Raw genomic sequence first — 18,441 nt, forward strand, 5'->3', positions numbered from 1 at the left:
CAATTACAATTTTGAAACCTCTCTTAGAAAGTAAACTAGCAGAAATCAAGTTCTTCATAATTTCAGGAACATGGAACACGTTCAGAAGAGTCAGCTTATGTCCAGATGTAAAGTTTCAACTCTTCCTTTTCCTGCAACTTCGATTGTGACATGGTTTTCGATCAAAACCTTTTCAGAATCTTTAACATCCGAATAAGTCTTGAACATATTCTTATCGTGACAGACATGAATTGTTGCACCAGAATCCAACCACCAGTCTTGATTCTTTGCGATTGTTGCAGCTATGTTCAACTCTTTAACCATCTCAATTGGTATAGCAGAAATCATAGCCACCAACCCTTGTGAAGAACTTTCTACTATGTTTACCTTCTCTGAATTTCTTGAATTTCTAGATTTTCCAACATCTCCTAAATGAAAATTTATTCCTAATTTCTTAAACCTGAAGTCTCGAATCTTATGGCCTTTCTTTCCACAATGATAACAATTCATATTGTTTCTCTTTTTATTAAGAGACTTCTTTGAAACTTTTAGATTTTTATTTTCGTTTCTCGACTTATTCTGACTAATAGTATTAACTGTAGAACTCGAGGCATGAACAATTTCATCATGAGCGCGAGTCTCACTTTCAGTTTGAAGATGAGTTAGAAATTGTTCTATAGTTAATTTGTTAGTAGAATGCAGAATTTTCTTTCTGTAGCTATTCCAGGAAGAAGGCAATTTTGAGAGAATTGCACCTATTTGAAGTGCATCAGGAATTTTCACTTTAAAATCACTTAATTTTGAAATTAAGATTTCGTAACTCATGTGTCTAATCCATTATAGACTTTGTATGTACCATCTTAAATTCGAAATACTGCAAAGATAAGAATTTATTGATACCTCGTTTCTCATTTTCATATGCAGTCTGCAACGCCGACCAGATTTCCCTTGGAGATTTTAGATTGGATATAATCGATCAGTCAAAGTATTCAGAATATGACCCCAGCAAAGCAGTTCATCTTCTTCTAGTTTTTCCTCTCTGCTTTGATCACATTAGTATCCTCCGGGGTAGGTTCTGGTAGTACAACCAACAATGGATCAAGGATATAAAAGATTTTCAGTGCAATGAGTAAGAAGATCATCTTGTCCTTCCAACGAGTGAAGTTTGATCCATCAAAGCAATCCAATTTGATTAAGTCTTTCAGATTCTCAACGGTAGCCAATAATTTCTCCATAGCAGAAATAACTCTTGAAAATTTGTTAGAAAATATAGGTAAGTAACAAAGAATTAAAGGCTTTGAGGCGTGAAAGAACACTATCTTTCAAGAGTTATTGCCTGTATATACTTTAGAGATTACAAGCAATTCTTTATCAGGATACAACAAAGCCTGAAACATACGTGGAGATTGAATACGCTACTTCTGGATGTCTTCCATATTTATAGATAAGAAAAGGAGACTTTTTCTGAAGAGTTGCCCCTTTTCACGAATAGCCACAACTTTTCTGTTAATTCAAATTTTAAATTTTAAATTCACATTTTAAATAACAAAAAGCTGTTCCAAAATAAAATACGTAAATAAGATCAAAGCCAACTAAAGGGCTTGTGGCCATCGATGTAGAACTCTCACATATTTACAAAACCATCGATGTGGAACTCCCACATATTTACAAACTACTCTAACAAAAGGTCTACATTTTCGCATACCTTACGTTCCTTCTAACCCATAAAACATACTCCTATTAACGAGATATACAAAATTAAATTTGAAAATTCTTATGTTAAAGTAGCAAAACTTTTCCTACAACAAAAATATATTTTGGCAAAAACAAGAAAAGGAACAAAAATGGTAATCTTTATAAAAATTAACATAAAATGTTCTCTGAGAATTATCTTTTACAAAAACTACTGTGATTATATTTATTTTCAGAAATTATTTGCAAATCTTGTTTTTTTTTAATTGAACATAAATGTAATTCAAACAGAACTTAACATAATTTTTCTTTTTACCACTAAGCATAAGTTGGTGTAGTGAAATTTTCTTTTTCTCGCATCAATCAAAAAATTTCATTTCTAAATACAGTACTTGTAGGAATCGTATATTGTATTATCTCCCAAGAATTTTTGCCATTTTGTAACATCTAAAAGTTTTATCCTTCCTTTTTTTTCCACCTACCAATTAATAAGGAAGATTATCGAGTTGCAATAAGAATTAATGATCAAATAATTAATAATTGACTAATTTTACGGACTAGTTGTTATTCTACCCGAATTTTCCTCTTTTATTTGAATTTGAAAGTAATACCCTAATTTGTTGCTAAATAAGATTAACATATTTTTTTGTTTAGCAACCAAACTTTATCCGTCACTAATTCTTTTTTTAGTAGTGTTTAGGTTATGAAATTTGACTAAAACCTGAATTTGAGTAAGAAAGAATACTAGCGTATATAGTTTTAAACTTGTTAATGTAATAATTTTGTGGTATAAAAATATATTACTATACAGATAAAATAAAATTATTAATATTAAAATTGTGCTCAAAATTAAAAATGTGAGACAGACATGAATCTCAAGTACACCCTACCCTACCTGCGAATATTCTCCTAATTCTATTCTACTTCGGTTTTCTTTTCTTCTTCTCTTCTCTTATAAATACATTACAACTCTTCTAACCAAATTCCAAAACAAAACCTAAAAAAATTCCTCATATCAACTTCCATTACCATCAACAACAAAACATGTTTGAAACCTTAAAAACTGACTTCGAAATTAGTGAAGAAATTGGCTGTGGTAAATTCGGTACAATCTACCGTTGTATCTCCAAATTAACTGGCCAATCTTTTGCCTGTAAAACCATTCAAAAAACACTTCTTCTTGATTCCACAGACCGTGAATGTCTAAACAAAGAGCCCAAAATTCTGCAACTTCTTAGTGGAAATTCTAATATTCTTCAAATATATAAGGTTTATGAAGATGATAATTATCTTCATATAGTAACAGAACTTTGCTCTAGCGATGATCTTTACGATAGGTTGTCTAATGGATTATTTTCTGAGAAAGATGTTGCTGTTATTTTAAGGCAATTGGTTTCAGCGATTAATTATTGTCACAAAATGGGAGTGGCACATCGTGATATAAAACCAGATAACATCTTGTTTGATTCCCAGGTACAACATGTTTCCTTGTTTTTTTTATTCTTACGTTACAATCACTTTTCTTTTTAATTCCTAATTTCTTTTATTTTTAATCTTCGTGTTTTTTCCTACTAATATACGTAGGAAGGGGCCTAGAGTAGCAATAGTAAATTTGTCTTGGTTTGACCTTTAGGTCAAGGGTTCGAGTCGTTGAAGCAACTATCTATCTACATCACACCCTAGTGCGGCCCTTCCCCAAATACTGTGATGTGCACCTGCCGGTTTACTAGTACACGCCGACCTCTACAAATTAGCTGGGACTAAGATTTAGTTATGTTAGTAGGTTTAGAGGCGGAACAAGAAATTGAAGTTTATGAGTTCTAAATTTGCAACAGAATCCATAGCTCGTTTTACTTAGTGGGTTTGCAATTAAATATTTATATATATTTAATGAATTTTCTAATATAAATACAATGTTTAAGCAAAAGTGATTGAGTTCCACCGAACTCGCACAAAATAAGCTAGCTCCGCTTCTGGGTTTATTTTGGCGTTACTGTTTATTAGGAATCTTTTATTCTTGTCAGAAATATATATAAAAAGATTTTTAGAGAATTTTTAGCGCTAGAAAAATTAATAAGTATATTTTATAATATTGGACTTGACAAGCTTAAATAGTAACGATAAGTCGCTAGTCGAAGGTATTGACTAATCATAATTCATCACCATCTCGCTCACTTATAAGGGTAAGCAAAATGGACGATAAAGATTCATATAACGGTCTCTAACTTGCAAATGTTGTATTGTTACTGCTTCCTTCTTATTTTTAATTTATCTCATTCTCAATTTCCGAAGATGAATTCTCTAATTGTTTGGACTAATTTAACCTTTTGTCACTTAAACAGGATAATTTGAAGCTAGCTGATTTTGGATATGCGGAATGGTTTTTGGGGAACGAGAAAAAGACAATGAGGGGGTTGGTGGGGACACCGTACTATGTTGCCCCAGAAGTTTTATTAGGCAGAGAATATAATGAGAAAGTGGATATATGGAGTGCAGGTGCTATGTTGTACATTATGCTTTCTGGGGTTGCACCTTTCTGTGGTGACACTACAAAAGAAATTTTTGAAGCAGTTCTAAGGGGAAATTTGAGATTTCCAACTCGGATTTTCGGGTCAGTTTCAACTGAAGTCAAGGATTTGCTGAGAAAGATGATATGTAAAGATGTTTCTAGAAGATTTTCTGCAGAGCAAGTTCTGAGTAAGTTGTTTTTTCTCACTCAAAACTAACCCCTTTGATTTTGATGCATTCTTTCTAAGTTGCTCGGATTCGAATACGGGTGTCCGATACGGATGCAAATCTAGTGAACAAATACCTCATGATCTAAATATTAGAATTCGGGCGTTGGATCCAAGTATGGATATGAGTGTGGTAATTCTGCTAAAAATAATTGAAATATCTAAAATTAGATTTATAAAAATATGCCTAAATTATAATTCCACCATAATTTTTGTTTTGATTTATCCGAATTTTTTCGTTGATTTTGGGTACTTAAATCTGGTACGGATTCCACACTCACACCTATGTCATGTCGACAGCGGTGCTTCACCAAAACTGAAGAGTCCGAGCAACGTAGAATTCTTTTTGTTTTCCATTCTATGCAACCTTTAAAGTCTTTGCGAAAAATGTGTGATTTATTTTTCTGGTGTAATGACTGTGACGTGATAGAACCAAATTATTAACTGAAGACATATTAAGATCATTTCACATAGTTCAGGGATATATGACCCTTTTTCCCTTTAAAAGATAACGATCCAGACAAATAAGATGAACGGCCTGATAGGATGGTGTAAAGTGTTTTAGACTATATTGTATATAAGTTGAATCCTTTAGCCTTTTGTTTAGCATTCCCTTTACCTTGATTCTTTTCATTGTTTACATCTGATCTTGAACTTTGCTTGTTAAATGCAGGGCATCCATGGATCATTAATGGCGGAGAAACCAGATCAACGGCTGATAGTAGGAATTGAACTAACAACCTCATAAAGATTTTGGGCCCCCTTGATCATTGAGCTATACTTTTGGACTGTGGCAAGATGATTCAAAATATAATCTATAGAGGCACAAAACAGATTTTGTCTTTTATGTACGATGGAATTTTCCAGCGAAGACCGCCCCCCTAAATCTGCCCATGGCTGTGTTGTACATACACTTGGAACCTTTGCCATTTGAGGTCTAAAATTTACCTTTTTTCAGTTCTTAATTTTGCCTTGAGAAAAATCAAGAATCTGAGACTGTAAATATATGCGAATAATGACTTCTTCCTATATATGCAAATGAAATAAAAAGTTAAGCTATCAAGAAGGAATCCCTTGTGTTTATTTAGAGTTTTGTTTATAAAAAAAAGCATATGTATAAAGTTTGTTGCTTATCTTATATGAATCTTTATGTTAACTGCATATTTGGTGTCTGGAATCAGTACTGAAGAAATGTGTTTTAAGCATCTTTTTTATTTTATGCTTCATAGATATGGATCTTGAAACAATTTTGGCCTTATAATATGCAATTTGATGGAAGTTTGTATTAAAGCATCTGGTTTAATTAGTATCCTTTTTCTCTTCCTTTGGTAACATGAAATATCCTAAAACTTTGAAATGTGTTTGAGTACTTTGGCATATTTATCAATGGCATTCCGTGGAATTTTTAACGGGGTATATTATTAGCATATGCTTTAGAATTTGGCTTTTTTGATTAAGCAACAATTAAAAGACAAAGGATCGTTGAGCTCAACCCGTGCCATATAGTTGGTCAGTAGCGTTCTCAAGTGCCAAGAATAGATATTGAAATAAAAAAGATGGGTCCAAAGTCATATATAGATCTGTTGAGTTGCTTATCAAACTAAGTCATGTGACACTGTAATGAAATTATCTAAGCTGGATCACCCTTTACCCTTATGATGCGGAAAATTTTATATCCAATTGCGTTGAATAATTGATTTGTTTTTACTTTGTTGACCACGATATAAAGGAATGATTTATCAAGGAAAGATTTGGAACAGAAACAAAAAAGTTATCTGAAAAGGTTACTACATATATATGGAGAAAGAAAGGGAAGTTGGGCGTACTGAACCCATATATTACGGGATTGAATCGTGGAATCAGTTACATTACGGTATTAGTGTTTGTTCCTTAGATAGGCTGCTACATAACATTCTCTTGAGATGCAGTCCTTTTCCAAACCCTATGTGAACACGTGATACTTCTTGCACCCAGAGGCGGATTCAAGATATTTACACGACGGAGGCACAATTATATTTTTTATCAGTACCCCTTAAAGGTTTTTAGTATTCAATGTAACGAGTTCTTTATATAATTATTTTTTAAAGTATAAACACATACAAATACAAACTTCATGCCGAATTTTACGGGGTCCGATGACTCCTCCTTAGTACAAATAGATATGCCTTTGCGTGCACCCGGCTGCCCTTTACTACGTGGGCATTTGGACATAAGAATTGTAAAATTTTGGGGGGGAAAAGTGAAAAAATGGTACTATTTGAATATTAGAGTTGTGTTCGGACATGAATATAATTTTGGGTTGTTTTTGAATTTTTATGAGTGATCTGAGTAAAAAATTTGAAAAATAGGTTTTTGGAGTTTCTCAAATTTTTGAAAGTTCCAAAATTCATCTTCAAATGAAAATTAAAAATTTTATGACCAAACACTGATTTCGGAAAAAAATAAAAATTTCGGAAAAGAAGTAAAAAAAATTCATGGCCAAACGGGCTAATATATGGCATAAATGAGGATAAATACTGTTGAATAAAGTAAACAACAAACTGAAAATCTGAGGAGAAAAGCTACAAAGTACAAGAAGTTTGCTGAAATTTTCCTTAACTTCATTGATATAATAAACTGAAGCAAACATTGCCTTTATATAGGCTTACAAATAAACAGACCAAGTCCTATCCAAGAATAGAGGATACTACTAACAAACTCAAATTTGACCAAGTCCTACTTTGAATCATTCGTCAATAAATACTTACTCACTGTCAATGTTTACACCATATTAAAGAATTTAAACTTAGCAATTAAAGTGAGAAAAAGGAAGCATAAGTGTTATTTAGATTTTTGTTTAAAGGATCAAATGTATAAAGCTTGCTGCTTTTTTTTTAATTTTTGATATTCTTTAAGTTTCCTGTATAAATATTTCTATCCGGAAGCAGTGCTGCTTTACAGATATGAATCTTTAAATAATTAATGAGATTTGACTTTACATGCAACTCAGTGGAAATACATATAGAGCACCTGGTTTGATACCCTTTTTCTCTTCTTTAGTGATGTGAAAAATGTCAGAAATTTAATGTGTTTCTTGAGCTCTGAATATTTAATAAATTAAGCTTGCATTCCTTGGAATTTTTAAGGGGGTATATTATAAGCATATGCTTTATTTGGAATTTAACTTTCTTGAAGAAGAATGGGAAAGGCAAAAGGACCAAGAGTACGATTGACTGTACAAATACTCTAAGTTTATATCAAAGCTCTAGTTCGGTTGAATCTGTAGTTGATACTGTACATCCGCCCCTGGCCACAAAGCCGTTTTTGGCTATGTAGCGCCGGAAATCTCCCAAAATTAGATCAGCGAATTACCATATCAAATTGAGCCAATGTAATAATTTTATGAAACCAACCACCCTAATCCCATCTAGCCTTGTGGACACGGCACATATGTTTTGATTAGAGTAGGGGTCGCGAGAGAACGAAGCCTGCTATAGTCATGAGTTTGTTTATAGTCACAATTGTTATTACGGACAACAAGATTTAGTTTTATAGAAGTAGAAGCACCACTAGCCACTAGGTTCGGTCATCGATTGAATGTCAATAAAATTTTATTTTTATTCAAACTTACATAAGAAGGTGATAGTCTCAATGTAATGGAGTGTAGAGCGGGCTACGCTTTCATAAGTTATCTTTTACCCTATTGCGTTGAATAATTGGTATGTTCCAACTTCCACCTTATTGAAAACGACATAAAGCACGAATATTAGATTATGGAAAGATTTGTAACTTTTAACTTTTGGATGATGAAAGAGCACTCCTTAAATCACCAAATACTTTCACTTTCTTATATACCAACCAAACATATTTGACAGGCTGAAAATAACCAAAGTTTTTTCCAAAAGATACTCGACATCTCACTCTGATGCAAGACAATATTTCTGGAACAACTATATCCTATAGTTGTGTGTGGGCGCACACCCACATTTATGCCCCATACGTATGTCAGCACGCGCGCACACACATACATACTGCATACACACGCGCACACATAAATATACATGCACTGACATAGTGAGAGACCTGAAACGTTATAGATTAGTTGCATAAAACAAAGAGATGTATAGCTTACAATTGAAAAAGGGAAAAAAAAAGAAGGTATTTTGAGCTCTCTGTTGATCCCCAGCAACATATAAAGGCAAAAAACAGTGACAAGTATGGTTTTCCATCATTTTCTCATACTTTTTACATGTCCACCATGGTTAAAATGATCATCAAGTTTGGGTACTTAACCTATTCATTTTAAAGCCTTCTGTGGCAACTTCTGTAGTTGGCTCTCCTACTTTGGCATTAAGAAAGGACTGCAGTAAAAAGTAACTTTAAGCTTTGAACAGTTCTTGCTTAATCCCCGTGTGAAGCTGGCTCTCACACTTTGGCATTAAAAAAGGACTGCAACAAACAGTAATTTCAAGCGTTAACAGTTCTTGCTTAATTCCCGCATGAAGCCGGTTCACATACTTTTGACGTAAAGAAAGGACTGCAGTAAACACACAGTTTCAAGCTGTACTCTCAAACAAGTTAACTAACAGAGACATATTTATATATTTCACCAGGCAGGTCAACAGTAAACAAGTAGACTGAAACACATTTAAAATAAATAGTATTAGTAGATAAACTAACCGATGTTTTAAAGGTAATATCCGGTGAAACGGAGGTGCAGGACATCTCTCTCTCTCTCTTTAACAACGGCAGAATCTAGACCAAGTTGCATGCACCTTAACTATTCTGTGGGGTACCTGTTGTCTCCTATTAGCATAGGTACCGAATAACTCAGTCCACCAAGGCTTTGATAGTGTCTCTATTGGGATTCGAAACCTGGTTTCACATGATTTTCCCCCTATTCATTGACCGCTACTATGCCACACCCTTGCGTGCAAAAGAGGGTGCAGGAATTCTGGATATCATGGTGCCCTCGGATAGACCACTAACTAGGATTTTATTGAGATCTAGATGTAAAAATATAAACTTAAATATATAGTGATCAACTTTAGCTTCAGCTCCCCTCATTTCCTTTTTTTTTTTTTTTTGGCCCACCTTTGGCCAGGAAGAAAAGTGGAGAGGTCCTAGAAAACTAAAGATGCCCCCTACATGAGAACATTTATTAGCTGAAAAATAGTGTAGCCATTTCGCAACCATAGAGAGAGAGATGATCATTTGAATGTCTCAAGTGCCAAATGATACAAAACTGGATACCATCAAATCAAACATCTATGCCTAGTTAAGTGCCATGAAGCAGCACTAATGAAAAGTTTTAGCTCCTAGCTAGAAAGTCTAGAATGCGTCCAACAAATTGATAGCAATTTCTCTCCAACTATCACACAACTGTAAAAGTTCCAATCTTCCAGATTTTCCCACTAGAAAGACAGCTTTAAAATGTTGATAGAGTTGGATGTTTATTATTATTATTTTTTTAATAACTGAGAAATCTTCGAGAGCCAGTGGCGTAGAGTTGGACGTTTATATTAAGGAGAGTTCTCTTTATTATGAAAGAAATTATTTCATGGGAGTTTTATGTTTTTCGAAGGAGACATACTAAGAATTTAGCATCACGATATATTTTCAATTGCAGAAACTTGAAGGACAAAGTTTCTGCTAAGGTGTAATAACAAAAAATACCTACGGGCAGACTAGGAAATCAATATCTGAAACTGTGGAGATAATGTCACATGAGGCATATAAGAACTCAACTACTATTATCCATTTGAACTTTTTTTTTAAATAAATAAAGCGGCTCTTAAACATGTAACTCATGCTTATAGGAAAAAACAACTACTTCCTAAAGAGCCCTACCATTTCATGGCTAGTGAACAGCAATTATTTTCTTTACCTTCATTCCAGTGGGAGATCCCGGTTTAGCAGTAGTTGTACTTCCGAAGTTGAATTTGGACTTCTTTTCGGCAGGTTTTAGTATTTGAAAGGAACACATTAATGTCTCATCTACACTCATCATGGCACCAGCATTGTCAAACTCTCCACAATAATTAGGTGCAGAAAATATCGTTACAAGTTGCCGATTAGCAAAAAACTCATAGCCATCCTCCACCACCTGTAAAAACTTTCAAGGAATTAGGAGATTTAATTGAAGAATGAAAACAAGGAAATCTTCCATTCAACTTTTAACTTATGGAATTGCACTTAATTGGCCAGATAGAGAACAGAAGCAGAACTGCTGAATAAACTTTTGAACCTCGTGATTGCCCCTTTCCAACCATAGACTATATACTCTCTCCGTCCCAATTTATGTGACACTCTTTCCTTTAAGAATGAAGTAACAATTTACTTTAAAAAGTCCATTTTACCCTTAATAAGATGATTTATCGTCAGACAAATATCTATGGCTCATTTAGACTACAAGCATCAAAAGTTTTCTTTCTTTCTTAAACTTTGCGCCCAGTCAAATACCATCACATAAATTGGGACGGAGAGAGTATCAATTAATAGATCACTGATTATAAGCATAAATACAGCTAAATAGTGAAGAAAAGTTTACAGCAGTGGGTTAGACCTGGTGAGCACGGCAAATAAGATCCAAATCCTGCTTCTCAAGAAATTCCGTCACCTTATCTGCACCAAAAGTGTATGAAACTCCACGGTCATTCATTCCCCATCCCTGAACATCTTTACTAGGATCAGACCAAAGCAAATCACAGAGCAATCCAGCATCTGGCACATCAGTTGGGCGCTGGAGATTTCTAATTTGGTCTAAATTGTTCAAATCAGGAGAGAGGCCTCCGTGCATACATAGAATTTTTTCATCTATTAAGGCGGCCACCGGCAGACAGTTGAAGCAATCTGTGAAGATTTTCCATAATCTAACATTAAATCTTCTCTTACATTCATCATAAAATCCATATATACGGTTTATGGAAGCACATTCATGATTTCCCCTAAGCAAGAAAAAGTTTTCGGGATATTTTATCTTGTATGCAAGTAAAAGACATATAGTCTCTAGGCTCTGCTTGCCGCGATCAACATAATCCCCTAAAAATAAATAGTTGGATTCAGGAGGCAAACCACCATACTCGAAAAGACGCAGAAGATCAGAATATTGACCATGAATGTCACCTGAAAGTCAGAACAGGATAAACTGTCAATAAAGTATTTTTGTGCATATCCGAAGACATGCTTTCCCTGGTCAGAAGACTGACTTAGGCACTTGTCGAAACAAAATTAACACTTCTGATAGTAAGAAAAAATAAAATAATAAGCCTTACTTCCTTTACTATGACACAAAAAGAAACAATTTGGAGCCAAATATTGCATTACATTGACTGCATGAAAAATATGAACCAAATAGATTCTGGATCTCAAATTCTAAACATCCCTTTTATCATGAGGTAGCTTTGAGATGTCGTTGAAAAAACTAATGAACTAATTGCTTTCTTCTACATGCATAATGCCGAGTGCATACAAGTCAGAACAACTAATTCGTTCGATTAGTTACATCAATGCATGATATTATAACCGGTATATATTTACTGATGTTTTCAAATTAAGGCTTATTCCACATAAAAAAAATGGCACATATATACTCTACATATCATCAAATCATCAATAGCCATCACACGGTTGGTTGTAGCTTGGTCAACTTTTTGTATCTCTACTATCCACCAAATAGTTGGTAGTTCCCTAAGAGTCTTGTTTTGAACATGTCACATCAGTAGAACTAGCCCATTTGGAAATGCTTAATCCCAGTTTGCCTCATCATGCTTGCCACAAATCCACAGAAAGGGAATTGGAGTTGACTCCAGAATCACATCTTCTGTTCTTTGGCCAGAAAAAAATATTAAGGTTCCAAACATAGTTCAGGAAAAAGCATCAATAAACTGCATGAACAGATCATAAAGATCTCATTTATGGCTTTTTACAAGCTATGAGCAGCGCAATAAGGGACCCCATAAATACTAGCTCCTAGGTGCTTGATCGGCATAGAAGGCAACAAAACACCAACACATGTCTCACACTTCAAGCACAGATTCAACTTGCCTTCGTATAAATCCGAAAAGATACATTAAAGACTAGCAAAAATTGAACATCCTTGTGTTGTATTAGTTCGTGAATCTCATAATTGTATCTGGATTTGGGTAACATAGCTTAAAATTGAGAGGATAACTAAGTTGTGTCATGAGCTATTCTCCAGGCTTAACTAACTCAATACTTCCTCCATCCCAATTTATGTGGCACTCTTTCCTTTTAAATTTGTCCCCAAAACAATGTCACTTTTCCATATGTCGATACAATTTAACCTTAAAATTTCCATTTTACCAGAATTTGTGGCCACACAAATGTCTACGTCTTATTTTAGACCACAAATTTCAAAAGTCTTGCTTTCTTTCTTAAAATCCGTGCTAAGCCAAAGAGTGCCACATAAATCGGGATGGGGGAGTATCTTTTTCCTAAGTCAAACTCACTCATATGGCTTCAAGATTGGACTTAGACTTTGAATGACCTTAGCTCAATAACCTCAAGAGAGAGAGTCATATATATTATACATGAATTTTTAAGGTACACGCATATCCACTATGCATTATGATTTTGTAGGTTGAGATTAGCTAATAGAACTAAACCAAACTTGCACTTCACATTTAACCTTTGCTTAGTCCTTGGTACTTCAAAGGAAGTTCATGTAAGTAATCATTAAACAAGCTCATCAAAGGAGGGAAAACCAAAGACTTAAGAGGCAAGCTAAAGAAGTGAGAAGAAAACTAGATTTCAGCAACTTGATGTTTGGAAATAACAAAAACAACCTGCAGGTTTAATGTGAGGGAAGATGAAATCCTTTTTGCTGTACATAGGACACTCCCACTTGGTGCATTTTAATGAAATATCTTACTTTATTTGTCGGGAAAAAAAATTAACCAAACAACATATAAAGAGAAAAGCATAGATGTAGTGAGACAGTAAAACACAACCAACGCCCAAGGTAGTCCGGATGAACATGAAGACATGAATAAAATGAATCAAATGTAAACACGTTTTTTTCATTCGTGCATCACACAGTGTTATCAAAAGCGCGCTTAAGCTTTGAAGCTAGTCGCAAAACATGTTGAGTGCTTCGCGTCGCTTAGGAGACGCTTCAGTGTCGTCATCAAGGCTCTAAGGCATATTGTTTCTTCGCCAGTGACCGTAATTCTGAATAGGCTACACTAAGCAATTGATATTTCACTTTATCGTAAGTATTTTTCCAATTTCTTCGTCCATATATTTTTTATCATGCTTATAATTATTAGTCTTGAACTAAAAATACATATTTGTATTTTTTTCTCTATGTGCTCTTCTCTTCATTAAAGCCCACACTTTATTTGCGCTTAAAGTCCCAACGGATCTTAGAACTTTTTTGCGCTTTTCACCTTTGATAGCATTGGCATCACTCAGTCATAGAAGCAACAAATGCCAAGCATATAATTCAAAATGATACAAGCAATTAACAACCAAGCACTTCATAACCAAATTAATCAGGGTCACTGATATGAATCCTCTTATTCAAGATCATTGCAATGCAATACCAAACAGTTTCTCTTAAAGAGAAAGTAGGGGCTCTCTACAAGTAGAGGTCTCCAAATCTCGCAATTGTCTCAACGCATCCAAACAACGACCTCTGTCAAACACCAGTCTTAGTGAAAGTGTAACAACACAAGAAAATAGATTAATTCAACAAAAATCTATCTAGTGGCAGGGGAAGTACATTAGCCCAACAAAAGCCAAGCGAATCGTTCAAACAAGACAAAGCATCAGAATCTAATATACAACTTTCTCCAGCTATTGAAAAAGACTTCTGAATAAATTAGAAACCAAGAAATTCTAGAAGCATGTTTTACACCCCCTCTTAAACACATCACAAAGGAAGCTAATTCTGAACAAGCCATTAATAACTTATAAGTTTTCATCTCAATACACAGTAAGAGCTAAAGTAATCAACAAACATGTACTATAAGCCCATGAAAACATAACTATAGACTCAGAGGCAGGCAGAACCATCATTTCAACTTTATGAGTTCTGGATTTTTGAATGACGATTAAGTGCTAATAGTTGGGTTCTAAATTTAATATCTTATACTATATTTAATGAATTTCTTAACATAAATACACTGTTTGAGCAAAAACTACTAGGTTTGGCTGAACCCGTATCCGGGCTTCTAGCTCCGTCCTTGCAAGATCACAAGCAACAACAATATAACCAGTATAATCTCACACATGGGGTCTGGAGAAGCTAGTGCGTACGCAGACCTTACTCCTACCTTGTGAAGATAGAGAGATTGTTACCACAAGCATAGTTATATAATATGAATACTCATTTGCCTTGACCTACTCACATTAGACCGCTGTAACATAGGTTTGACTACACCGTGCTGTTGGGAATTAGCAGGTACCTAGTAGAACAGCTAAAGTGGGCGCAAGCTGGCCCGGATATCACCGTCTTCAAAAAAGGGTTTGAGTACATGTAAATTTTTCCAAGTACACTAAATATTTAGGGAAAACTATCAGTATCAGATACACACCATGTAACAAAGAACAGAAAAAGTATCCAATCATATACAAAAACCCCATCATCTAAAAAAGTCAACTTTACAAGAAAATGAAACCCAAACAGCTGGAAAACAGGGAACTAATTAGCAATTAATCAAGAATTAAGGGGAAAAAAGATTGAAACTTTTACCACAAATCTTGATGGGTGCTTCAAGTTCCAATAAATTAGGCTGTTTCAAGAAAATCTCTTTGGAAATCAAACACAGCTGTTTGATTTCAGCCTCTGTTAACACTACTTGTTTCCCTGGCTTACCCTTTACTTCAAGAAGCCGACTTATAATATCATCTAACACATTTTGGTCCATTTTTTTCAATTTTCACTAACGATTTTTTACCTACTGCAAATGGGGTTTGAGTTTTGAGGGTGTAGATGTGAGGGACTTGGTATAAGAAGATTATTTGATTGATTGATTGATTCGCTATTTTTTTTTTTTTTCTATATATGCGTGGTTGCAATTTGGAGAGGAGTCAAGTGTCGTTTCGTTGTGTATAGTGTGTCGTTTTGAAGAATCTGAAACATTCTGTTCTTTTTGGTCAGACCATGATGAAAATTTAAACATGTCAAAAAGTGAAAATTCTTTTCCAATGGAGGAGCCATTGTAGTAGGCGTTTGAACATAAGAATTGTGAAATTTTGGAAAAGAAAATATAAAAAAATTAAATAAAATAATATTTAAAAATTAGAGTTGGGTTTGAACATGAATATAATTTGGAGCTGTTTTTAAATTCTTGTGAGTTATTTGAAGTGAAAGTATGAAAAATAGTTTTTTGAATTTTTTAAATTTTTCAAAAATTACGAAATTCAACTTCAAATGAAATTTTAAATTTTCATGGCCGGACATTGATTCCCAAATTGATAATTTTTCGGAGAAAAGTAAGAAAAAAATGGCCAAACGGGCCCTTATTTTAAGTTTAACTACTAGTAATATTTATTGATGGGGTAGAGAACTTTTATACTATCAAGAGTATTTTTAAGTTTACTAATCTCATCTTTCACTTAGGTTTATCTGTATATATCGTGTAAATTACTTAATAGTGTATATGAAATTTACAATATCAAAATATATAATGTAAACTCTTTTAATATATACAGAAATTGTTGCACTATATAAAGAGGGTGGGATCATTGGGACGAGATCTCTTCCTTTTTAACCAAATAGAAAGCTCTTCTTTCTCATGTGGTTTACCCATTTTATAAAAATATTGTCAACTTAACCAATGAATTTGTTTTTTCATTAAGTTTTGTGCTTTAATCATTCAACGAGTCAAAGAGATTTAATTAATCCTTCTTAAGCTTTTATTTCTTCTGTTATACGACATTTCGGGTTCTAATTAAGAAATCGGATAATTTTTTGATAGAAAACGCCCTTTTTTCTCTGGATTATTAGGTGCAAAAACTCAAATAATTAAACTAATAGGACGGATCCATTAATTATAAAAATCCATCCCTCTTGGACATGGGGACGATGTTCCAAATCATTTAAATATTTATATCAAACTAGTAATAAATTGGAGATTGTTACAGTCATAACCCATCAGAAAAGTTGAGACCATAAGTGCGTGGTCAAATCCACTTATCATTTCAATTTATGTACCGCTATAACAATTTTAAAAGTAAAACTATATATATATATATATATATATATATATATATATATATATTACTCTTTCGTTTCAAATTAGATGAGCTACTTTACTTTTTAGTATGTTCTAAAATAAATGACATATTTTTAAATTTGTAAAAATAATTTAACTTTAAACTCTTCATTTTACTCATTCTACCCTTAATAAGAAACTTTTATAATCACACAAATGTCATGACCCCACAAAATTTTAACTCCTTAAGTTTTTAATACCACAAGTTTCAAAAGTTTTTTTGTTTTTCTTAAATTTCGTGCTGAGTTAAACTATCACGTCTAAATTAAAATGGAGCGAGTATATGCATAGTTGTATTTAATTCGTAATTATATTATTTTAAGGAAAAAAAAAATAGAATAGGTACATATTAAGCGGCACATATTGCATAGAGGTCTGAGCGTCGCGTGGGTGTTGTGTGCAGTCTTATCACGACCCACGAACGGGAGCAAGTGGACAAAATGGTAAGACTTTTATGTGGGGGCCCACTTGAACGGGGACCACCTAAATATCTCATTATCTTCTACATTGTCGGGAGAAATTCAAAAATAGTCAGATTTACAACTGATCGTTCAAAAATAATCTAGTTTCAAAAGTAATCGAAATTTAGCCACTTTTCATGTAAAAATAAATTTGAGCGAAAATATTGTTTAAAACCTGGAAAATATGTCAGTATATTATGCTGGAGTTCCAATAAAAGTATATTTAAACTCTAGCATATTATACTGAAGTTCCAGGATAAGTATGCTGGAACTCCAGCATAATATGATGGAGTTCCAGCATAAGTACACTAGAACTCCAGCATAAAATACTGGAGTTCCAGCAAGTATATCTGTTCAGCATAATATACTGGAGCTAGCAAAGTATACTGGTCCATTATAATATGCTGGAGTTAATACACAGGTGCACCGAACTCCAGTATATTATGCTGGAATGGTCTCTGTTGCAGTAAAATAGTGACTATTTTTCATTGACTTGGTAAACGTTGGCTATTTTTGAATGATCAGTCCGAAAACTGTCTATACCGTGCTATTTTTACACAATTGTTCTACACTTTCTATATCTTAGAAAAAAATGAAAGATCTTTGATTGTGCCAGAAAACTTAGGTAAAAAAATCAGAAATAGCTTGATTTTTAATTACTGGTAATTAAAAAATAGTTACACTTTAAAAATTAATTAAATTTTGCTATTTTTTTATGTAAAGATAAAATTTGAATAAAATACCCTTGAAAATTTGGAGAAATTCCAGCATAATATATTGGAGTACGAATTTTTTACATATAAAATTCTAGAATTTCATAATATGTTGGAGTTTGAACATAATATGTTGAACGTTTATACGCATGAGCTCGATAAGCCAGCATATTATACTGGAACTTTCTGTATTTCAGCTAAAATAATAGCTATTTTTCAAAACTTTGCAAATGCTCGCTACTTCAATTATCAGTCTAAGAACTAACTAGCGCGTGCTATGTTCGCAGAAAACTACAGACTTGGAATTCCACCAGAAAATTGCAAAATACCAAAACCAATTCTATATTAAAAGGTCATCACCATAAATGGGATAAGTAGATTCTATTACGACCCAAGTAGTTAACTGGTTAAGAAACTAAGCCTAATGGGCCTGTACATAAAGAAAGAATAATATATATTTTAGTCGTTCTAAAGAATAATCACATGATAAAGAACTAACTAGCGCGTGCTATGTTCGCAGAAAACTACAGACTTGGAATTCCACCAGAAAATTGCAAAATACCAAAACCAATTCTATATTAAAAGGTCATCACCATAAATGGGATAAGTAGATTCTATTACGACCCAAGTAGTTAACTGG

The 18,441-nt window shown here is 33.6% G+C and overlaps 2 protein-coding genes across 2 annotated transcripts; one reads left to right on the forward strand and one right to left on the reverse strand.

Annotated features, from left to right (window-relative positions):
• Positions 1-2,665: 2,665 nt before the first annotated feature.
• On the forward strand, positions 2,666-5,567 carry LOC107821182 (phosphoenolpyruvate carboxylase kinase 2-like). The gene is made up of 3 exons (XM_016647603.2): positions 2,666-3,144; positions 4,014-4,368; positions 5,080-5,567. Exons 1-3 carry the CDS (start codon positions 2,716-2,718, stop codon positions 5,136-5,138), a joined length of 843 nt encoding a protein of 280 aa, XP_016503089.1. The 5' UTR covers positions 2,666-2,715; the 3' UTR covers positions 5,139-5,567.
• A 2,896-nt stretch (positions 5,568-8,463) lies between these two features.
• LOC107821181 (serine/threonine-protein phosphatase PP1-like) lies at positions 8,464-15,474 on the reverse strand. The gene is made up of 4 exons (XM_016647601.2): positions 15,103-15,474; positions 10,951-11,510; positions 10,273-10,491; positions 8,464-8,834 (listed from the first exon to the last, which is right to left on the reverse strand). Exons 1-4 carry the CDS (start codon positions 15,275-15,277, stop codon positions 8,811-8,813), a joined length of 978 nt encoding a protein of 325 aa, XP_016503087.1. The 5' UTR covers positions 15,278-15,474; the 3' UTR covers positions 8,464-8,810.
• Positions 15,475-18,441: the final 2,967 nt, after the last annotated feature.

This window comes from Nicotiana tabacum, chromosome 11, assembly GCF_000715075.1.
Source record: "Nicotiana tabacum cultivar K326 chromosome 11, ASM71507v2, whole genome shotgun sequence".
In the NCBI taxonomy this organism is placed as follows: domain Eukaryota; kingdom Viridiplantae; phylum Streptophyta; class Magnoliopsida; order Solanales; family Solanaceae; genus Nicotiana; species Nicotiana tabacum.